We start from the raw sequence: 16,588 nt of genomic DNA on the forward strand, positions 1-16,588 counted from the left end.
TTATGTTCGCACTTTGCCTTTAATTCATTTGAATTCTTAATTAATCCAAAATTAGTGAACTTCCATCTGTAGCACATTTTTATTTTATCTTTCTTATTAATTATGGAACCCCTTACAAAGGGAAGCAGTGGCACATGGGTATATGATGAAAGAGCTTCTTGGCTAAACCCCCAGAAAATAAACGAAAAGTCAAGATTTAAAATTTTTTTTTTCTATAGGTCAAATTTGACATTCTCAAGCAGAGGAAATTTGACCTTTGTATGTTTTAATAATGAAATCAGTTTCTTTTAAGTGCCCTGTACCTCCAAGATTTACAACCTGACATTTGCAACCCTGTCAACCCAACTGACAAAGCCAAGGAGAGATTAACAGATTACACACAATGGGATCCGATCTATTTCGTTATCCTACCACCTTGACCGGCACTTGCCCGCAGGAGGTCTTCAATGAACACTACCATTGAATAAATGAATGAGCCAACCAACCCGCTAACCAACTCCAAACAAGCCACAAACACTATGGAAATTTGGGGGATTTCAAATAAGAATTATGCTCAGCCATTTTTCTCTCTCTCTCTCAGAAACGGAATGTTTTTCTCACACTAGATCCATGATAACACATTTAAGAACTCTTTAAGCCAGAGAAAGCTGAGACCAATAAATTGAAGCTTTTGCAAATGGTCAACCTAGCTTTGGTTGTATCGGTTAATGTTTACACAATAGAATACTGACTTTTACAAAGGGAAGTCGAAAAAGAATTGGCTGAAATCTTCACGTTTCACCTCCCTCCACCCCAACAGGTCCCCAGACCTACAGGCCCTTCAAACTAGGACTCACATTGCTTGCCAGGCTTCCAACCTTCATAGCATGGAGGGTCCGTCTGTCCATACCAACTCCTTCATAGTGGCCCCTCATGTGGTTCTGGTAGTTTTCTTTATATTTATTCTACATGGAAACACAAAACTTTCAAGAAAAGCATTCTCCTCCCAACCTGTTGAAGATAAACTACTACTCATCTTAATGCACTAAATTGTTAATATAAATGATTACATAGAACCTACCGAAGTAGTCAGTGCTTTGCTGAGTAAAAAAGACAAACCTTTTTTTAACAAAACAACTTACACTTCAAGCAAGCACAAGAGGCTGGAGTGAGGCCAGAACACGGGCACACAACCAAACATAGGATCTGGGCGAGCACAGGCAGTACACAACAGACCCAGCTTTCTTGGAACATTTCTAATTGTAAATATACCAGATTTTTCCCCCTGTGAAAACCTACCCTGAGCGTGTGGCGCTCCCCAACGGACAGGCGCTGATTATGCAGGCGCTCGGGGCTCATGTAAATCACTGCAGGCTATTACCTCCGTTTCTAATTATATGAAGAATATAACCTGAGCTTTGCCAAATTCTGTGATTTTTACACCATAAGTGGGTTACGACTAAAACCATGGGAAGTAATGACGTCATGTCCGTCCCAAATGCAGCTTACCGAATGAAGAGAAAACCAAAACGGGATACCAAGAAGTCATAAACAGGACCACTTTGGGTGGCTTGTAACGAAGCTACGTTAAAATAATCTACCCTGGGAGGCCATAGAGTTTCTAGGCAGTGATCCTTTTTTTTTTAATGTTTACTTATTTTTGAGAGACAGAGAGAGGCAGAGCGTGAGTGGGGGAGGAGCGGAGAGAGAGGGAGACACAGAATCTGAAGCAGGCTCCGGGCTCTGAGCTGTCAGCACACAGCCCGACGCGGGGCTCGAACCCACAAACTGTGAGATCATGACCTGACCCGAAGTTGGACTCTTAACTGACTGAGCCACCCAGGCGCCTTATAGGCAGTGAAATTCTTTAGACAAATCTATTACTATGTCTGAGACACGATCCTACGCGGCTCATCTTCACAAACACTCCATGACGAGGAGGGACTTAGTATCATCCCCATTTTATAGGTGGACAAAGTGGCTCGGAGAGCTTAAACAAGTGGCCCAAAGTCGAACACTTGGCTAATCATGGAGCGAGGACTGTCAGCTCCGAAGCTGGTGCTCTTAACCCCTACATTTAGGCAATAAATTCCTCCCTGAACCTTACAAATTCCCTCAGGATTTTAAATTCTACTATTATGTGCAGCTAAGCAGAAATAAAATCACATCTAGCATGGGTCCTTGATGTGCTAAACGAAACGTCCCCAGAACTTTGGGAATTTCCAGATTTGCGAATGCCACTCTAGCATGTCTCTGCTCATCTGTAAAATGAGGAAAGAACATCTGGGTCCCCAGGTTAAAGGGGATCGGGTACTAAGAAGCACAAGGTCACATTGAGAGGCGATGTTACATGCTCAGCCAGCCTCCCTCCCCAGCATTCACCACCAGGAGCCAGCTACTGCTACACAGGAAGAACACAAGAGGATGGGTGCTACCATGAGGACTCAAGGTCATGTGTGTGGCGGGAGGCGTGACAGAATTTAACACTACATGGACTACTGCCTGCAGGCAACCTTAATCAAAACTCTTAGGTATTCGTGCCTAAGAGGCCATGCTTCCGGGACAAACAGATATATTCACACAGACTGTCTCTTAAGAGACCTAGAAACTAGCTCATCAACAAAGCCCCAAACCAACGCTGAGGTGTTAAAAACTCACATCACTGGTGAATTTTGAGATCTTGCTCACGTTCCTGAATTGAGGCGTCTCACAGTAGTTGATACTGTGACCTTTACTACTTTCCAGGTCCTTCTTATATTCCACCTTGGAAACCAAAACACCAGATGCACAGTAAAACCAAGCCCGAAGTCACTCTTGAAAAATGTCACCAGGGCTTTACTAGGATATTTTTAGAAAACTTTCAACCCAGCATTTAAAAAGACCAGGCATAGGATACAGTAAGTTAGCAGTACATGTTTTCCTTTCAAATAATAAATAAGTAAATCAACAATTTGGTTCTGAAAATTAAAGATATATATATATATATATATATATATATATATATATATATAGTCCCTTTCAAGAGAAATGACAGTAAGATTTCATAGAGCCCAAGAAGGGGCAAAACAGGTTTGAGAAATCAGGACAGTGGTCACTCTCGGGGGAAAGTGTCTGTGGGATTGGGAGGGATATGTCTGAGTCATGTCCTGCTTCTTGATCTGGATCTAGGCACACAGATGTGTCCACTTGTGGAAATCCTTTCCCTTATGTACACATGACCTATACACCTCTCTGTATGTACACTTCAATAAAACGTAGGCCCAAAAGTTGCTTTACAAAGCAGTATAATAACTGAGACCACTAACAGATGCATCGAGTGCCTTCTAATTTTAAGTGGGTTGGCTAGTTGAGCTCCCCTGGGTAGCTGGATGCAAGATGTGAGGCTACAGTCATGAAATAGACTTCAAGTCATCCTAGGTAATTGGAGGAGGCAGCTGCAGACTGATTACCACGAATAGAGCACGACTGGTTTGTCTTACGGGATAAACATAACAGCGAAAAGAAACCGAAGGTTCTCTTGTGACACCTCACCAAGAAAATATATATAATTTGTTATCCTATCTTATAAAACATATGGTGGAAACATGCTTGTTAAAGTATGCAAGATGTGGGGCGCCTGGGTGGCTCAGTCGGTTAAGCGTCCGACTTCAGCTCAGGTCATGATCTCGCGGTCCGTGAGTTCGAGCCCCGCGTCGGGCTCTGTGCTGACCGCTCAGAGCCTGGAGCTGGATTCTGTGTCTCCCTCTCTCTCTGACCCTCCTCCATTCATGCTCTGTCTCTCTCTGTCTCTCTCTGTCTCAAAAATAAATAAACGTTAAAAACAAATTTAAAAAAATTTTTTTAATAAATAAAGTATGCAAGATGCATTATAATGCTCACAATCTGATATAAAGTGAAAAAAGTATACCAGACCGTAAATATAGTTGAATTCTAATCTATAAATGTCTTCATATTCATAAACTAGGTTATAGTATCTTCACCCAGACAAAGGCCAAAATGTTAACAGTGTTTTTCCTGGGTGGTAAAATGGTACTTTCAGAGATCTGGTTCCAATTCTGTTCCTGAAAGTTTCTCTAAACCAGAATAAGACACTCTACATTTCCAGACCTACGACAAAGTGAGGACCTAACAATTTCAAAGGTTCCATCTAGATCCAGTGTTCCGTGAATCAAGAGCAAGTTCCGGCAACTACCGGATTCTGTTCTTGTGGTGTGAAAGCAGTCATCGACAACGTGTAACCAAGCATGAGGTGGTGGTGTTCCAATAAAACTTTATCTACAAAACCGGGCTATGGGTCAGATTTGGCACTCGGGTTGTAGTTCGCTGACCTCTGGCCTGGAGCATCAAAACCATCGCGAACATTTGTTTAAAGAGCAGATTCCAAGACCTAGGCACCCATCTATGACTCCAAAATATGTGAGTGTCCTGCTAAGAAGAGGAAAATGTCACTCTCGGGGATTCTGAGCAGCCCAAGGTTAGAGGACCGCAGAGTAAGTAACAGTTCGGGGTTAAGGACAGACCTTTTGAGGTTAGAGAAGAAAAATATTTTAGGATATTTGAATATCTATTTCTCAGTTGAGGATAACTGATTAAGGGATTACTTTTAACAGCTCTCACTCTTCCCTGTCGCAAGAGACTGCTAACTCAAATGCCTTTAGGATCCAGAGGGGAAATGCCAGTGAGAGGCTGCTGGAAAGAAAGGACTGGAGGGCGTGATGAGGATTTGGGAGCTCCAGGGGTTATTTCCTTGCCAGAGTCCCAGCAATTCAAAAACTCTGAAATACCAGGCAGCCCAAACAACACACAGCACCTGGCAGCCAGTCCAGCCTCCAAGGTAACGGGAATTCATATGACACACACAGCTTCTGGGAAAGCTGGCTAGAATTATAAGAGGATAGGAGACGTGCAATGCTGCAAACACTTTCTCACGTTCGATGTCCACTCTTTGACAATGACATATCGTGATAAAGGTTGGCTAGGGCAGTATCCTGCACCTAAAAATCTACTGCCTGAAATGTCTGACAGTCTACAGCCCTACGGGAATTCGAGAAGAAACTTTTGAACCCTTGGAGACACTTAATTTTAAGTTCAGGTTGTTTGATTCTGGGCTCTCTCGTGAGTTGCTTTTTACGGCGCATTCGTTCCATGGGAACTGGTAACGACGTATAGCGCATAAGCCACAGTCCCTGGCATTTTTCACTCTGGGGTCGCCCCAGTGTCCACTGTCCCCCATACGCACCTCGCTCACAAGCTTGTTCACGCTCTGTGCCCGCTTGAGAACCAAGTTGTCTTGAGCTGGGAGGGAGTGATAATGTGCAGGCCCTTTCATCTTGTTGAAGTCCTGCCTGTATTTTATCTGAAAGAAACACGCAAGGAGGGACTTGTTTTCATGCTTCAGGAGAGAAGTGACTCCAAAATGACCTCACATTTAACGTCAACATTTACTTAATAGAACTTTCTGAAGGGAAAATTAAAAAATCACAGGGACTTTTTTCTCCATGAAATCCATAAACTACTCGGTTCCTTTTGTATTAAAATTTTTACTGGTCCCTTTCACACTTGGTGCCCTTTATGCTTAATTCTGCATGAAGAGACATCTTGAAACAATTGTCCCAAAAGGTATCGTTCCAAACCCAGCCTGCCCATGGTTTCAACATATTTTCTCACTTAACCTGCTAATGGGGGCAAAATGAGTAATGTGTTTTACTTATCCTCTTGAGGCAAGAGTGCACCTTCCTTGGCAAATGGGTATTTATCCTCTTGAGGCAAGAGTGCACCTTCCTTGGCAAATGGGTATAATAACGGAATAGGACAGAGTAAAGGAGTAGGGCAAGCGGGGTGTGAAAATCATGGCTGGCTTCTAACTATATATAGACCAAGCTCAAGTTGTTGTGTTAGATCTATGTGTGCACGTCCCTCTACCGAGTTTAATTATAGCCTATCTTTCAAGGACCGCCAGCTGGCCAACGTTCTGCAAATAAAAATCATTTTATCAACTGGGTTATACCCAGTTTGATAATCATATGGCTTATTTTAATCAGCTCTTCCCCTAAAGTGCTAGGTTTCTAGATGGGCCGTTCAGCGAAGACTCTTCTAGCCCCGCTCATCTGGCTAGCCCAGCATCTGCACCTGCTTCGGCTGACCTAAAGGGAGTTCCACTGTTTGTGTCAGTCTCCTTTGAAGCAGATATCTGTGACTGAAGAGTCTGAACAAAAGAAGCAGATGTCGGAAATTTGGAGAGAAACTGAGGGCTAACATTTTCCTCTGGCTCAGCTCTGAGAAATCGACCTGTGGGTCTTCCTGATGAGGTACTTACATCACTGGCGAGTTCGTTGGCTTTCTTGGCGTTCTGATAAGCTGGGGTGATCATGGCGGGGAAGCTGCCTTTTCCTCTGTGCTCCTCATATTCCTCCAAGTAACCCTGCTGGGCCAGTCGAAAACTTCCATCAGTGATGCTCCCCTCCCTGGATGGCGGTGGGGGGGACTAGCAGTGATACCTCCTAGAGCCTGTTGCCGTAGAGGTCCACCCACACTGGTCCCTCCAGGGCCCAGCAATACCATGTGGTGGCTAAGATGGTAGACTTGGTGGTCAGGTCTACTTACTGGTCCCTGGCACACAGCACGAAGCAAACGGTAACTATTATCATTACCACCTTCATCATTTCCACCAGATAAATGCGGACATTCTACAAATCTCCATGAGTACATGGAGTACTCATGTCATATCTGACACCTGGGAGGTCCCTCTGTCTTCCAGTAATCTCAGATGCTGCCTTTCTTGGGCCCGTTAACAGATCTCTGCAGAGAAACCCATTAACGTGCAAGATGCCATTTCCCCAGCAATGTATGTTAATTTGCCAAGAAGAGCATTATATAACTATTTGAATTTTTGTATTTGGGGTGAAAGGCTCTAAAGGGGACTAAATGTATATTCCAGACTATTATAATCTGGGCCTGTTTCTTCCTTCCTCTTCCCCACAGCATGCGCCGACTCCCACGAAAGCAAACCTCCCCCATGGAACCATCATGATGTTCACTGGCATAAACCTTTCCTGGCAGTGGGATATACTTCAAGACCCTGTCAGACGCCACCCTCTCTCTCGGGAGCTCCTCCCTCATTCCCAGTCCTGCCCCAGGCAGAATCAGCTGCTTCCTCATCTGTGTTCCCACAAATGCGAAACTACCTCATGTGCCCCCTGGGGCTCATGACTCCCTCCACCTCCTGCCTCCTCCAAGACAAAGGCCTGCCCTGCTTCTGTACCAGGGTCAGAGTCTGGCACGCACATTTTCTTAAAATTTTTTAATGTTTACTTTTGAGAGAGAGAGACAGAGACAGAGCACGAGTGGGGGAGGGGCAGAGAGAGAGGGGGACACAGAATCTGAAGCAGGCTCCAGGCTCCGAGCTGTCAGCACAGAGCCCGACGTGGGGCTCGAACCCATGAACTGTGAGATCATGATCTGAGCCCAAGTCGGACGCTCAACCGACAGAACTACCCAGGCGCCCCATGGCACACACATTTTCTTAAATAAAACGGCTGGGTCAAATTAGAAAATCCAGGCTTCCTTTTTATCCAATAGTGACAACTGTTCAGTCCGAGTGCTCTTTTATGTTTGGATGCCAGAATGTTTGGGGCCAAATGCAATAAGTAAAAAAAGTTAAGCTTAAAAAAAAAAGAAGAAGAAAGGCTCTCGAATTCTTTGGTAATCCCCTCTTTCCCATTCTGCTCTATGGTGTAGGTTTGGTTTGTAGCTTTAGTTTAACTTCTCTGCTTATGTGTATCTATGTCGGGTGTGTAAATCTTTTAGTGAGGCACTCAATCCACCTGGGGAATTGACTGGTTACAAACAATACATTGATGATATGATACAGTCCATTAACCTAAAAAAACAGTTACTCGTTGAAAAGAAGAATGAATTGTATGGCATTTTAGGCACTACAGATATTTATAGTTTATCTGACTGTCTGTCTGCTTCTCTCTCACTCCCTCCTACTCATGCCTGGCGGGTCCCGCTGTATCACACAGGAAATGCCACCCAAGACTGATCCTCTCAACAGTTGCTGGCGGTGCTATTAAACGACACCCACTTTGATTCTTAGATTTGTTATTACCGTGACCAGAAACTTCAGCCAAGAAAATAACTTTGACACTATGAGGTTACATCTCATCGATGTGTATAGATATGTCCAGACACGCTCGTGTCCTGGCAGATAGCTCTGTCCACATTTAGCGCAAAATATTTTTTGCCAAATATAGGAACCAAATATTTCTTTTTTATAAAAATTTTTTTTTCAACGTTTATTTATTTTTGGGACAGAGAGAGACAGAGCATGAATGGGGGAGGGGCAGAGAGAGAGGGAGACACAGAATCGGAAACAGGCTCCAGGCTCTGAGCCATCAGCCCAGAGCCCGACGTGGGGCTCGAACTCACGGACCGCGAGATCGTGACCTGGCTGAAGTCGGACGCTTAACCGACTGCGCCACCCAGGCGCCCCCCAAATATTTCTTAAAAGTGTTTTTTTAAAGTTGTCTTGAGCCTTCTATAAAATATACTTAAAACATGAAACCAAGAAAGACATAATTTCATTGGGTTTAAAGCACGGAGACCATTTAATTAACTTATGGTATTTAATAAAAGGGACTTTTTAACTCAAAACTAAACATTTGCAAAGGGGTCACAATCTATTTTCACACACATCCCAAGTCTTCCATGAGTGTCTCCCCAGTATGAAGAGATGTTTTATTTTTCTAAAGAGAAATAAGTTGTTTCCTTTCATAAATGATGTATGTCGAATAAATCATGTGTGTTGTAGAGTCTAGCCACTGACCCAAAATTCGAACAACATGCCAATTAATTTTTAAAAAATCAACTAAGCCCACTGAATGGCATCTTCCAGAACACACGTGGCCGTCCAATACCCTTTACTTACAATGGTGAAAAAATAATGTTCCCTTTCTCTCCTACACCCGTTTAGCACCAGAAAATACAGAGGGACATACAAATAAAAATTAGCTTCTAATTATCATCTCAACCTACCCCTATACCCCATCAATAAGTAGTTCATGTGAGAAGTGAAACTGGGGAAAAGATACACATTCTCTGGCATATTGCTTTATCCAGTAACCTCCATAAGACATGTACTTTCTAAGACATGAGTCCTGCTATTCAGTCTCAATAGTTTTTGAGACTTGCATTTGGATCCCTTTCACACTTCTACAGGGATGAGTTAAAATTAGCCAGTCTTAGGCCTTGGGACCATTCTTCAATTAATAGGTGAGAATGCTTTACTCTCGCCAAATCAACCATATTGGTATAGGTTCTTTATTTTATTTTTTTTTTCAACGTTTTTTATTTATTTTTGGGACAGAGAGAGACAGAGCATGAACGGGGGAGGGGCAGAGAGAGAGGGAGACACAGAATCGGAAACAGGCTCCAGGCTCCGAGCCATCAGCCCAGAGCCCGACGCGGGGCTCGAACTCACGGACCGCGAGATCGTGACCTGGCTGAAGTCGGACGCTTAACCGACTGCGCCACCCAGGCGCCCCAGGTTCTTTATTTTAAAAAAGAAAAGGAAAAGCATTGAGAAACTGTTTTTCCTTCGTGGATCAGGTTGAGCCCTGTGCCATTATTTGTGGTTGCTGTCTGGCTGGGAAAATCCACCTCTCATAAATAGGGCAACATAAACCACAGCCCAACCCCGGATTAAAGGGTCATCGGTGTGTCGCAGGCTAGTGGGCTGCTGACCTGAGAACTGACCGTCAGAAAGCAAGTGATGTATCACCTACCTGGCCATACTGGTCCATACATTCCCTTGACGATGCACCTGCAGCTCCAGCAGCTGGACTAGCCACCCCCTTCATTTCTCTTTGATATTGTTGATGGTACCTCACCTAAACGAAGGCAAAGGACAAACCTGGTGAATTTAACCTTCTGTGCACAGAAGCCAGGGGAGTAAAACCAAGTGTTTTGTGGAATGGTTTTTTTTTTTTTTTTTTTTTTTTTTTTTTTTTTTTTTCCTGCTTGGGTCCAGGGAGTATGTCTTAGACATAAAAGTGCCAATCATCGTCTTGGTAAAACGGCTTCAGAGTTCTGAAGGAGAGCTACTTCCTGGACCACGGTGCATGCAAAAGCAGACAGGAAGTCGTACTCGCCAGGTCCAGGTAACTTCCCGCTTCCTCCCCTAACATGAAAACACTGCCGCGGACACTCACATCACTCGCCAGCTCATTGGCTCTCTTGGCTATCTGATAAGCAGGGGTGATCATGGCAGGAAAACTGCCTTTCCCTCTCTGCTGTTCATAGTCTTCTGCGTATCTCACCTGGAAAATGAAAAAAAAAAAAAGAAAATGAAACTCATGCCACAGTCCCAGTATCTAGCATGCAATCTGATGAGGGGTTGCAGAACTCCCTCCATGTCCCCCTATGGCATCATTGGCTTACAGCTTGATGGACGTCACATGTCTTATTTACCTTCTTTTTTCCCCAAACCCAGCACAATGCCTGGTGCGCGGAGACACTCAATACAGAATTCAACACCTACTTATGAAGCACCTACTGTGGGCCAGGTGGTGGGGCTGGGCGGAGCAGTAAGGCTTCTGCCCTCAAGGAGCCACCAGTGGAGTTTGGGAGACAAAAGAGGCTTCTCCACCAAAGGCAAGTGGGAGCCACTCATTAAGCCGAACATGGATTTGTGCTTAAACTTCCCACTCAGAAGAAGACTAAGTTCCTGGTCTTGTTATGCTAAGGAGCAACTGGGCTGTGAAAAGGCAAACGGCAGAAATTCTTTAGAAGTTTACGTTCTGTAATTTGCAGGGACAAGGGCAGAATTTTTTCAGATTAATCACATACAGCTGATTTGTTACTGATACTATCTAAGTTTTCTCTCTGAGAAAGAGTTTTCACAAGGTCTGTGCTAGCTGACCTATCTGACTTGACCATCCTTGACCTCAGAAAGTTCTTCCTGGCTCCCACATAGGACTGAGAGGCCTCCTACATACTTCCTCCCTCCACCTCCAAGGAAGGAAGGAATAGAGACTCTTAAAGGAGAATCACAGGGTCTTGGCCTCCATCATTTCTTACATCGCTCTGAAGCTGTCCCCCTGCCTTGGCCCGTAGCAACTCAGGGGTATCCGCCACCGTGGAGAATGTGGAGATACGTTCATCATGCCCTCTCTTGTACTCCACCTGATGAAGAGACAGCAGAGAGTCAAGGTCATACCCATCAGCCTTTGTGAGGACCTTTCCTTGCAGCTGTCCTGAAGCTATTCCATCGGGCTACACTCAGCACAAGCCCATGGCAAGTTTTTAGGGCTTGCTTTATAAGCTCCTCTTTAAAAAGCACCAATGTTCATGTGTCAAGTCCAAGAGAGTGCCAGGAACTAAACATTAACAAATACTAACTCACTTCCTCTCCATAACAATCACATGAGGCAGGACTACTATTTTCCCCATTTTACAAATGAGCAGCCGAGGAACAGAGAGGCTTAGTAATTTTCTCATGGTCACACAGCTAGTAAGTGAGACAGCCAGGATTCAAATCCTAGCATTCTGGCTCCAAAATTCTGACCTCTTAGCCAACAAGCTTTGCTATTCTTCAGGTGGATCTGCCATCCACTTCATAAAAATCAGCATCTGAAACGCTAAAGCGACCTCGAGAAATTGTTCGGTCCAGTCTTTGGGTAGGCAACCTGGTCTATTCCCCATTTGGCCAATGTGGCCCAATCAAGGCACAGAAGACAACGGGCAAGGAAAAGATGAGGACACAGCTGTCTCCATAATACCGCACTAATGACACCTACTGTCCATAAGCACTCTCTTAGTGGTTTTTACCTGAATCCCAGAGACTCACTGGTGACAAAAATTAGCATAACCTATGGTGAACCAGCACTAGGGCACTCACTTGGCTGGCCAGCTGGTTGGCTTTCTTGGCTCTTTGATAGGCAGGCGTGATCATGGCTGGGAAACTCCCCTTGCCCCTCTGTTGCTCATAGTCTTCTGTATATTCCTGCTGGTCGGAACCAATGTCAGCACGAGATTCAGAATGATATGAGGTGAGAACCAGTAAAACTGCCATTGAAAGCACCATCAGAACCAATGCTGCTGGATTTATAAGGTAGTTGAAAAACACTTCGATCACCTGCAGTAAACCTGAAGGTGTCATTCTGTTGGCGATTTGAGTAACACTGTCAACACTGAAGAAATCATGTTTCCCAGGTCAAGGGGCTTCCCTTTCAATGCTTACATCAAATTCTATGGAACCTGATACAACCCAAGGGGACCCAAAGAGGACACAACCCCTTCGACCCAATGGCTGGTATGCTAATGCAGCGGTTAATGTGCGGGAGACTCTTCCATAACTTGTCTACGAGAATTAGTTCCATGGCATGGAGAACAAAACGTTAGTTTTCCCTTCTAACTTTTTGAGTACTTCCGATGATTAGCCTTCCGAATGACACCGGGCACCACAGCATTTGTGTTTCTGTTTTCTTTCTATCTGCTGAAGGCTGAGTCACCAAAGACTAACAATAGTTTCCAAAGTGGTTTCTTCAAAGGTAAGTGCCCTGGGTGTGTGGAGGGACTAGAAGTGTGCAAATCATTAAGGACTTGCATCATCTGGGCCAACGTTGCCTTTTCTACATGAAAATCTACTGAAATCTCTCTTACAGTGTTGGGGGGGAGCAGAAGTCCAAAACGGGTGATCAGGTCTACTCTGTCCTGAAGGCTTTAGAGGAGACTCCATTTCTTTACCTTTTCCAGCTTCTAGAGGCCACTTGCACCCTTCATGTGTGGCTCCACATGGCTTTGACCTCTGCTTCTGTTATCACCTCACCTTGTCTCTGATTCTGACCCTTTCGCCTCCCTCCTTATAGGGACCCTTGTGATTACACTGGGTCCACCCTAATAATCTAGGGTAATCTTCCTATCTCAAGATCTTTAGCTTAGTCACATCTGCAAAGTCCCCTTGGCCATATAAGGTAACAGATACACAGTTCCAGGGATTGGCACATGGTAACCTCTGGGGGAGGGGTCAGTAGTCTGTCTACCACAATCTTAAGATAAAGAAACGATCAAACTAATTGCTAGAGTAATGTCTAGGGCCCTTACCTCACCAAGAGACTTTCGGGCCTCAACCATCCTTACGATTTCAGGATCTGGCAGAGATCCTGGGCACCAACCACTCCCTTCCCCATATCCGGTCCAGGAGCCTCTCTATAAAGGAAACACACAAATGCATAAGCACACACCATACACATTGGTTGGTGAGACCTACCCCATCCTCCCAGCGTGCTCACATACACTGTTAACATAAGAGAAATTCTCTAAAGGCCATAAATTCCTATTGGCATATGGTGGGTCTCAGCTAACAAAAATGTTCACTTTTCTCACCTAGAAAATAACCTAATATCCTAAAAAAGTTGAACTTTCTCAGATTCACTTATATCATAGAAGGGTTCTAAATATAACTTAACATTTCTTTGCTCATCTTTGTACCCGGATTGAGCAGAGGGGAGTCGCTATGGAGGGGCAATGTGAGATTAACCAGCATTATTCAGACACGCTGCAAAAACCTACTACCTGTCATGTGCCTGATCTCGGGATAAGCAATTAACATTGGGAACAGAAAAGCAAAAAAAAAAAAAAGAAAAAAGGGAAGACAGTTCTTTATGTAAGACATCTGTGGCCTATCTAGGGAGATAAAACCAACATACAAAATAGGTTGTGATTAGAAAATGTTTGTGTGCTTAAATGTACCGTATTGGTGATAAACACAAGGTTTTAAGAAGCGATCTACATGAGATGGGCCCCACTCTTGGCAGGAAGATGGAATCTGAGCTGAACCTTCAAGGCTGAGGCCAGTTAACAGGGGCAAAGAGAGGAAGACGGACGACCGTTCTAGAAGGTTGGGATTTTCATCAGTTTTGTTCACTGATGAACAGCCCGGAACTGTTCTAACAGCCTAGAACAGTGCCTGGCACATAATTGACTCAGTAAGTATTTGTTGAATAAATTCCTAGGGTGGAGACTACCAGGAACAAAAGCATGAAGGCAACGACAGGCTTTGTATGAAAGACCATGAGGAGGTGAATCTGATTGGAATTGTGGGGAAGAAATGGGGAACCAAGTGGGCTGGACGTGGGGCAAACCGGAGATCTGGAAAGACAGAAGTTCAATTTATAAAGAAGAAAGCCAAAGAATGGTTAAATAATTCATTAGAGATCCCCCAATAAGTGGCAGTAGTCACATCCAAATGGAAGTACTAAGAAATGAATTACATGTTTGTAAATGAGTAAAGTCTGAAAGAATACCCACAAGACTGTGAACAACAGGTACGTCTACGGAGGGACTGACTGGCGATGGTGAACAAGGGGTTAACCTTGTACGTTGGATTTTTTTTTGCAACGAGGAAAATGCAAGTATCACATGTATAATTAAAAGTAAATGGCTGAGGGGCACCTGGGTGGCTGAGTCGTTTAAGCGTTCGACTTCAGCTCAGGTCATGATCTTGCAGTTCGTGAGTTCGAGCCCTGAGTCGGGTTCTGCGCTGACAGTTCAGAGCCTGGAGCCTGCTTCGGATTCTGTGTCTCCCTCTCTCTCTCTCTGCCCCTCCCATGCTCATGCTCATGCTCTGTCTCTGTCTCTCTCTCTCAAAAATAAATAAACATTAAAACTTGTTTTAAAAAGTAAATTGCTGAGGAATTTTGAAAGAAGACTCTCCATAGAGAGTGAGCATAAATTCTCAGGTGGTAGGAAGGGTAAGTTAGGGCTACCCAAGAAGTGATGTGTGACCAATGTCACTCGACAGGAGATGATGTGGATCAGAGCAGGAAGAGTGAAATGCAGGGAAAGGGTGGAGCTGAGTGGCGTATCAGAGGAAGAAAGGGCAGCCGTGGTTTCCAGCCTGGGTGGTTGTTCCCAGGGACAGAAACACCGTGGTTGGAAGCAACAAACTGACTAGTGAGTTTGGACTGGGAGCAGATATAGTAGAGATGACCCCATGGCCTGTTGATGGATGTCCTCTGTAGACAGCTGCAATCACAAACTGGGTGAACGAAAGCCTAATCAATTCCTCTAGAAGTAAAACTAAAGGTGCATCTCAGGGCACCTGGGTGGCCCAGTGAGTTAAGCGTCCGACTCTTGATTTCCACTCAGATCATGATCTCCCAGTTCGTGGGATCAGGCCCCACGTTGGGCTCCATGCTGACCATGCAGAGCCTGCCTGGGATTCTCTCTCTCCCTCTCTCTCTCTGCCCCTCCCCAGCGCATGCACACACGTACATGCTCTCTCTCAAAATTAAATAAACATTCAAAAATAATAATAATGCATCTCATTCGCAGAGCGTGCCGTTCTTTTCCCTTCTTCCAGACCCCTTCATACCTCTTCTCTCACCTCGTTCACCAGGGGTTGCCTGTTAGCTGCATCTGCCCCATCCCTGGATTTCATGTCCCAGTGAAAAACCGATTTAAACCGTTCGCTATCATCCTGGTCGTCCACCTGCACAATGAAGATGTTGTCAGTAACGCGGTAATGTTTTCATCAGAGAAGAGAAGGAAAATAAGAAATCTGTAGTTAAGTCGGAGGGATTTCTCTAAATCTCGCCCACAAAGCAGCGTAAGTGGATGGCAACATGCACTGTATCACTGTGGCTTCACCTGTGCCACCAGCCAGGTGGCTTGTGCAGAGCACCTGTCGTGTGCAAAGCCCTATTTAGCAGTGCAATTAAAAAGACTGAAAGTCCCTATGAACATCTCACACAACACCAAGTATGCAGGTTAGAGTAACGTCAGAAACACTAGACACGAGACTAGTGGCTCTTAACTTCAGTCTGTGCAACAGTCACCCGGGGAGCTTGTTAAAACGTTGGCTCCCCAGATTCGTGTACACGTTCTCCCACGCTTTATCGTTTTACCTTTGTTATCTTGATCTTGACCTATAATACACCTGAAGTTAATTTTTGTGTATGGGTGTGAAGTAGGTACCCAGGTTCATTTTTTTCCCACACAAATATCCAAATAATCCCATGGCCTTTTATTAAAAGATCGTCCTCGGGGCACCTGCGTGGCTCAGTCGGTTAGGCGTCAGGCTCTCGATCTCGGCTGCGGTCATGATCTCACAGTTCGTGAGATCAAGCCCCAAATTGGGCTCTGCAGCTGACAGTGCGGAGCCTGCTTGGGATCCTCTCTCTGCCCCTCCCCGGCTCTCGCGTGTGTGCCCTCCGTCTCTCGAAATAAACTTTAAAAAAGAAAAAAAGGTCGTCCTTGCTACACCGACTTCCAGTGGGATGTTCGTTATAAATTCAAGTGACCACATACGTGCAGCCCTATTTCTGGACCTTGGATTGTATTCCGCTAGTCTGTCTCTTCTTATGCCAATACTACACCAAGTTGATTACAACTACTTTTGTAGTAAGTCTTGAAATCTCGTGGCTGCAGTTCTTCGATTTTGTTCTTCAGGATTTCTCGGCTATTCTAGAACCTTTGTGCATTCAAGTCAATTTTAGAACCCTTTCGTCAAAAAAAAATCCTTTTTTTTTTTTTTACAAAAACCACCAGGACTTCGACTGGGATTGCACTGAACGTGTAGATCACCTTGGGCAGAACCGACATCTCA

The 16,588-nt window shown here is 44.6% G+C and overlaps 1 protein-coding gene across 11 annotated transcripts in view; it reads right to left on the reverse strand.

Moving 5' to 3' along the window:
• Positions 1 to 16,588, reverse strand: part of NRAP (nebulin related anchoring protein) — a 70,983-nt gene that overhangs the window by 49,023 nt on the left and 5,372 nt on the right. For 4 of the 11 annotated variants that reach the window (XM_023240955.2, XM_011287568.3, XM_011287564.3 and 1 more), the window contains exons 4-13: positions 15,356 to 15,472; positions 13,084 to 13,188; positions 11,879 to 11,986; positions 11,059 to 11,163; positions 10,191 to 10,298; positions 9,765 to 9,869; positions 6,296 to 6,403; positions 5,219 to 5,335; positions 2,638 to 2,742; positions 837 to 944 (exon numbers count right to left, since the gene is read on the reverse strand). In XM_023240955.2, coding sequence (XP_023096723.2) covers positions 837 to 944; positions 2,638 to 2,742; positions 5,219 to 5,335; positions 6,296 to 6,403; positions 9,765 to 9,869; positions 10,191 to 10,298; positions 11,059 to 11,163; positions 11,879 to 11,986; positions 13,084 to 13,188; positions 15,356 to 15,472 — 1,086 coding nt within the window. The remainder of the gene's footprint in view (positions 1 to 836; positions 945 to 2,637; positions 2,743 to 5,218; positions 5,336 to 6,295; positions 6,404 to 9,764; positions 9,870 to 10,190; positions 10,299 to 11,058; positions 11,164 to 11,878; positions 11,987 to 13,083; positions 13,189 to 15,355; positions 15,473 to 16,588) is intronic. The other 7 variants (XM_006938185.4, XM_011287566.3, XM_011287565.3 and 4 more) reach the window with 7 other exon arrangements.

This window comes from Felis catus, chromosome D2 (assembly GCF_018350175.1).
Source record: "Felis catus isolate Fca126 chromosome D2, F.catus_Fca126_mat1.0, whole genome shotgun sequence".
Lineage (NCBI taxonomy): Eukaryota > Metazoa > Chordata > Mammalia > Carnivora > Felidae > Felis > Felis catus.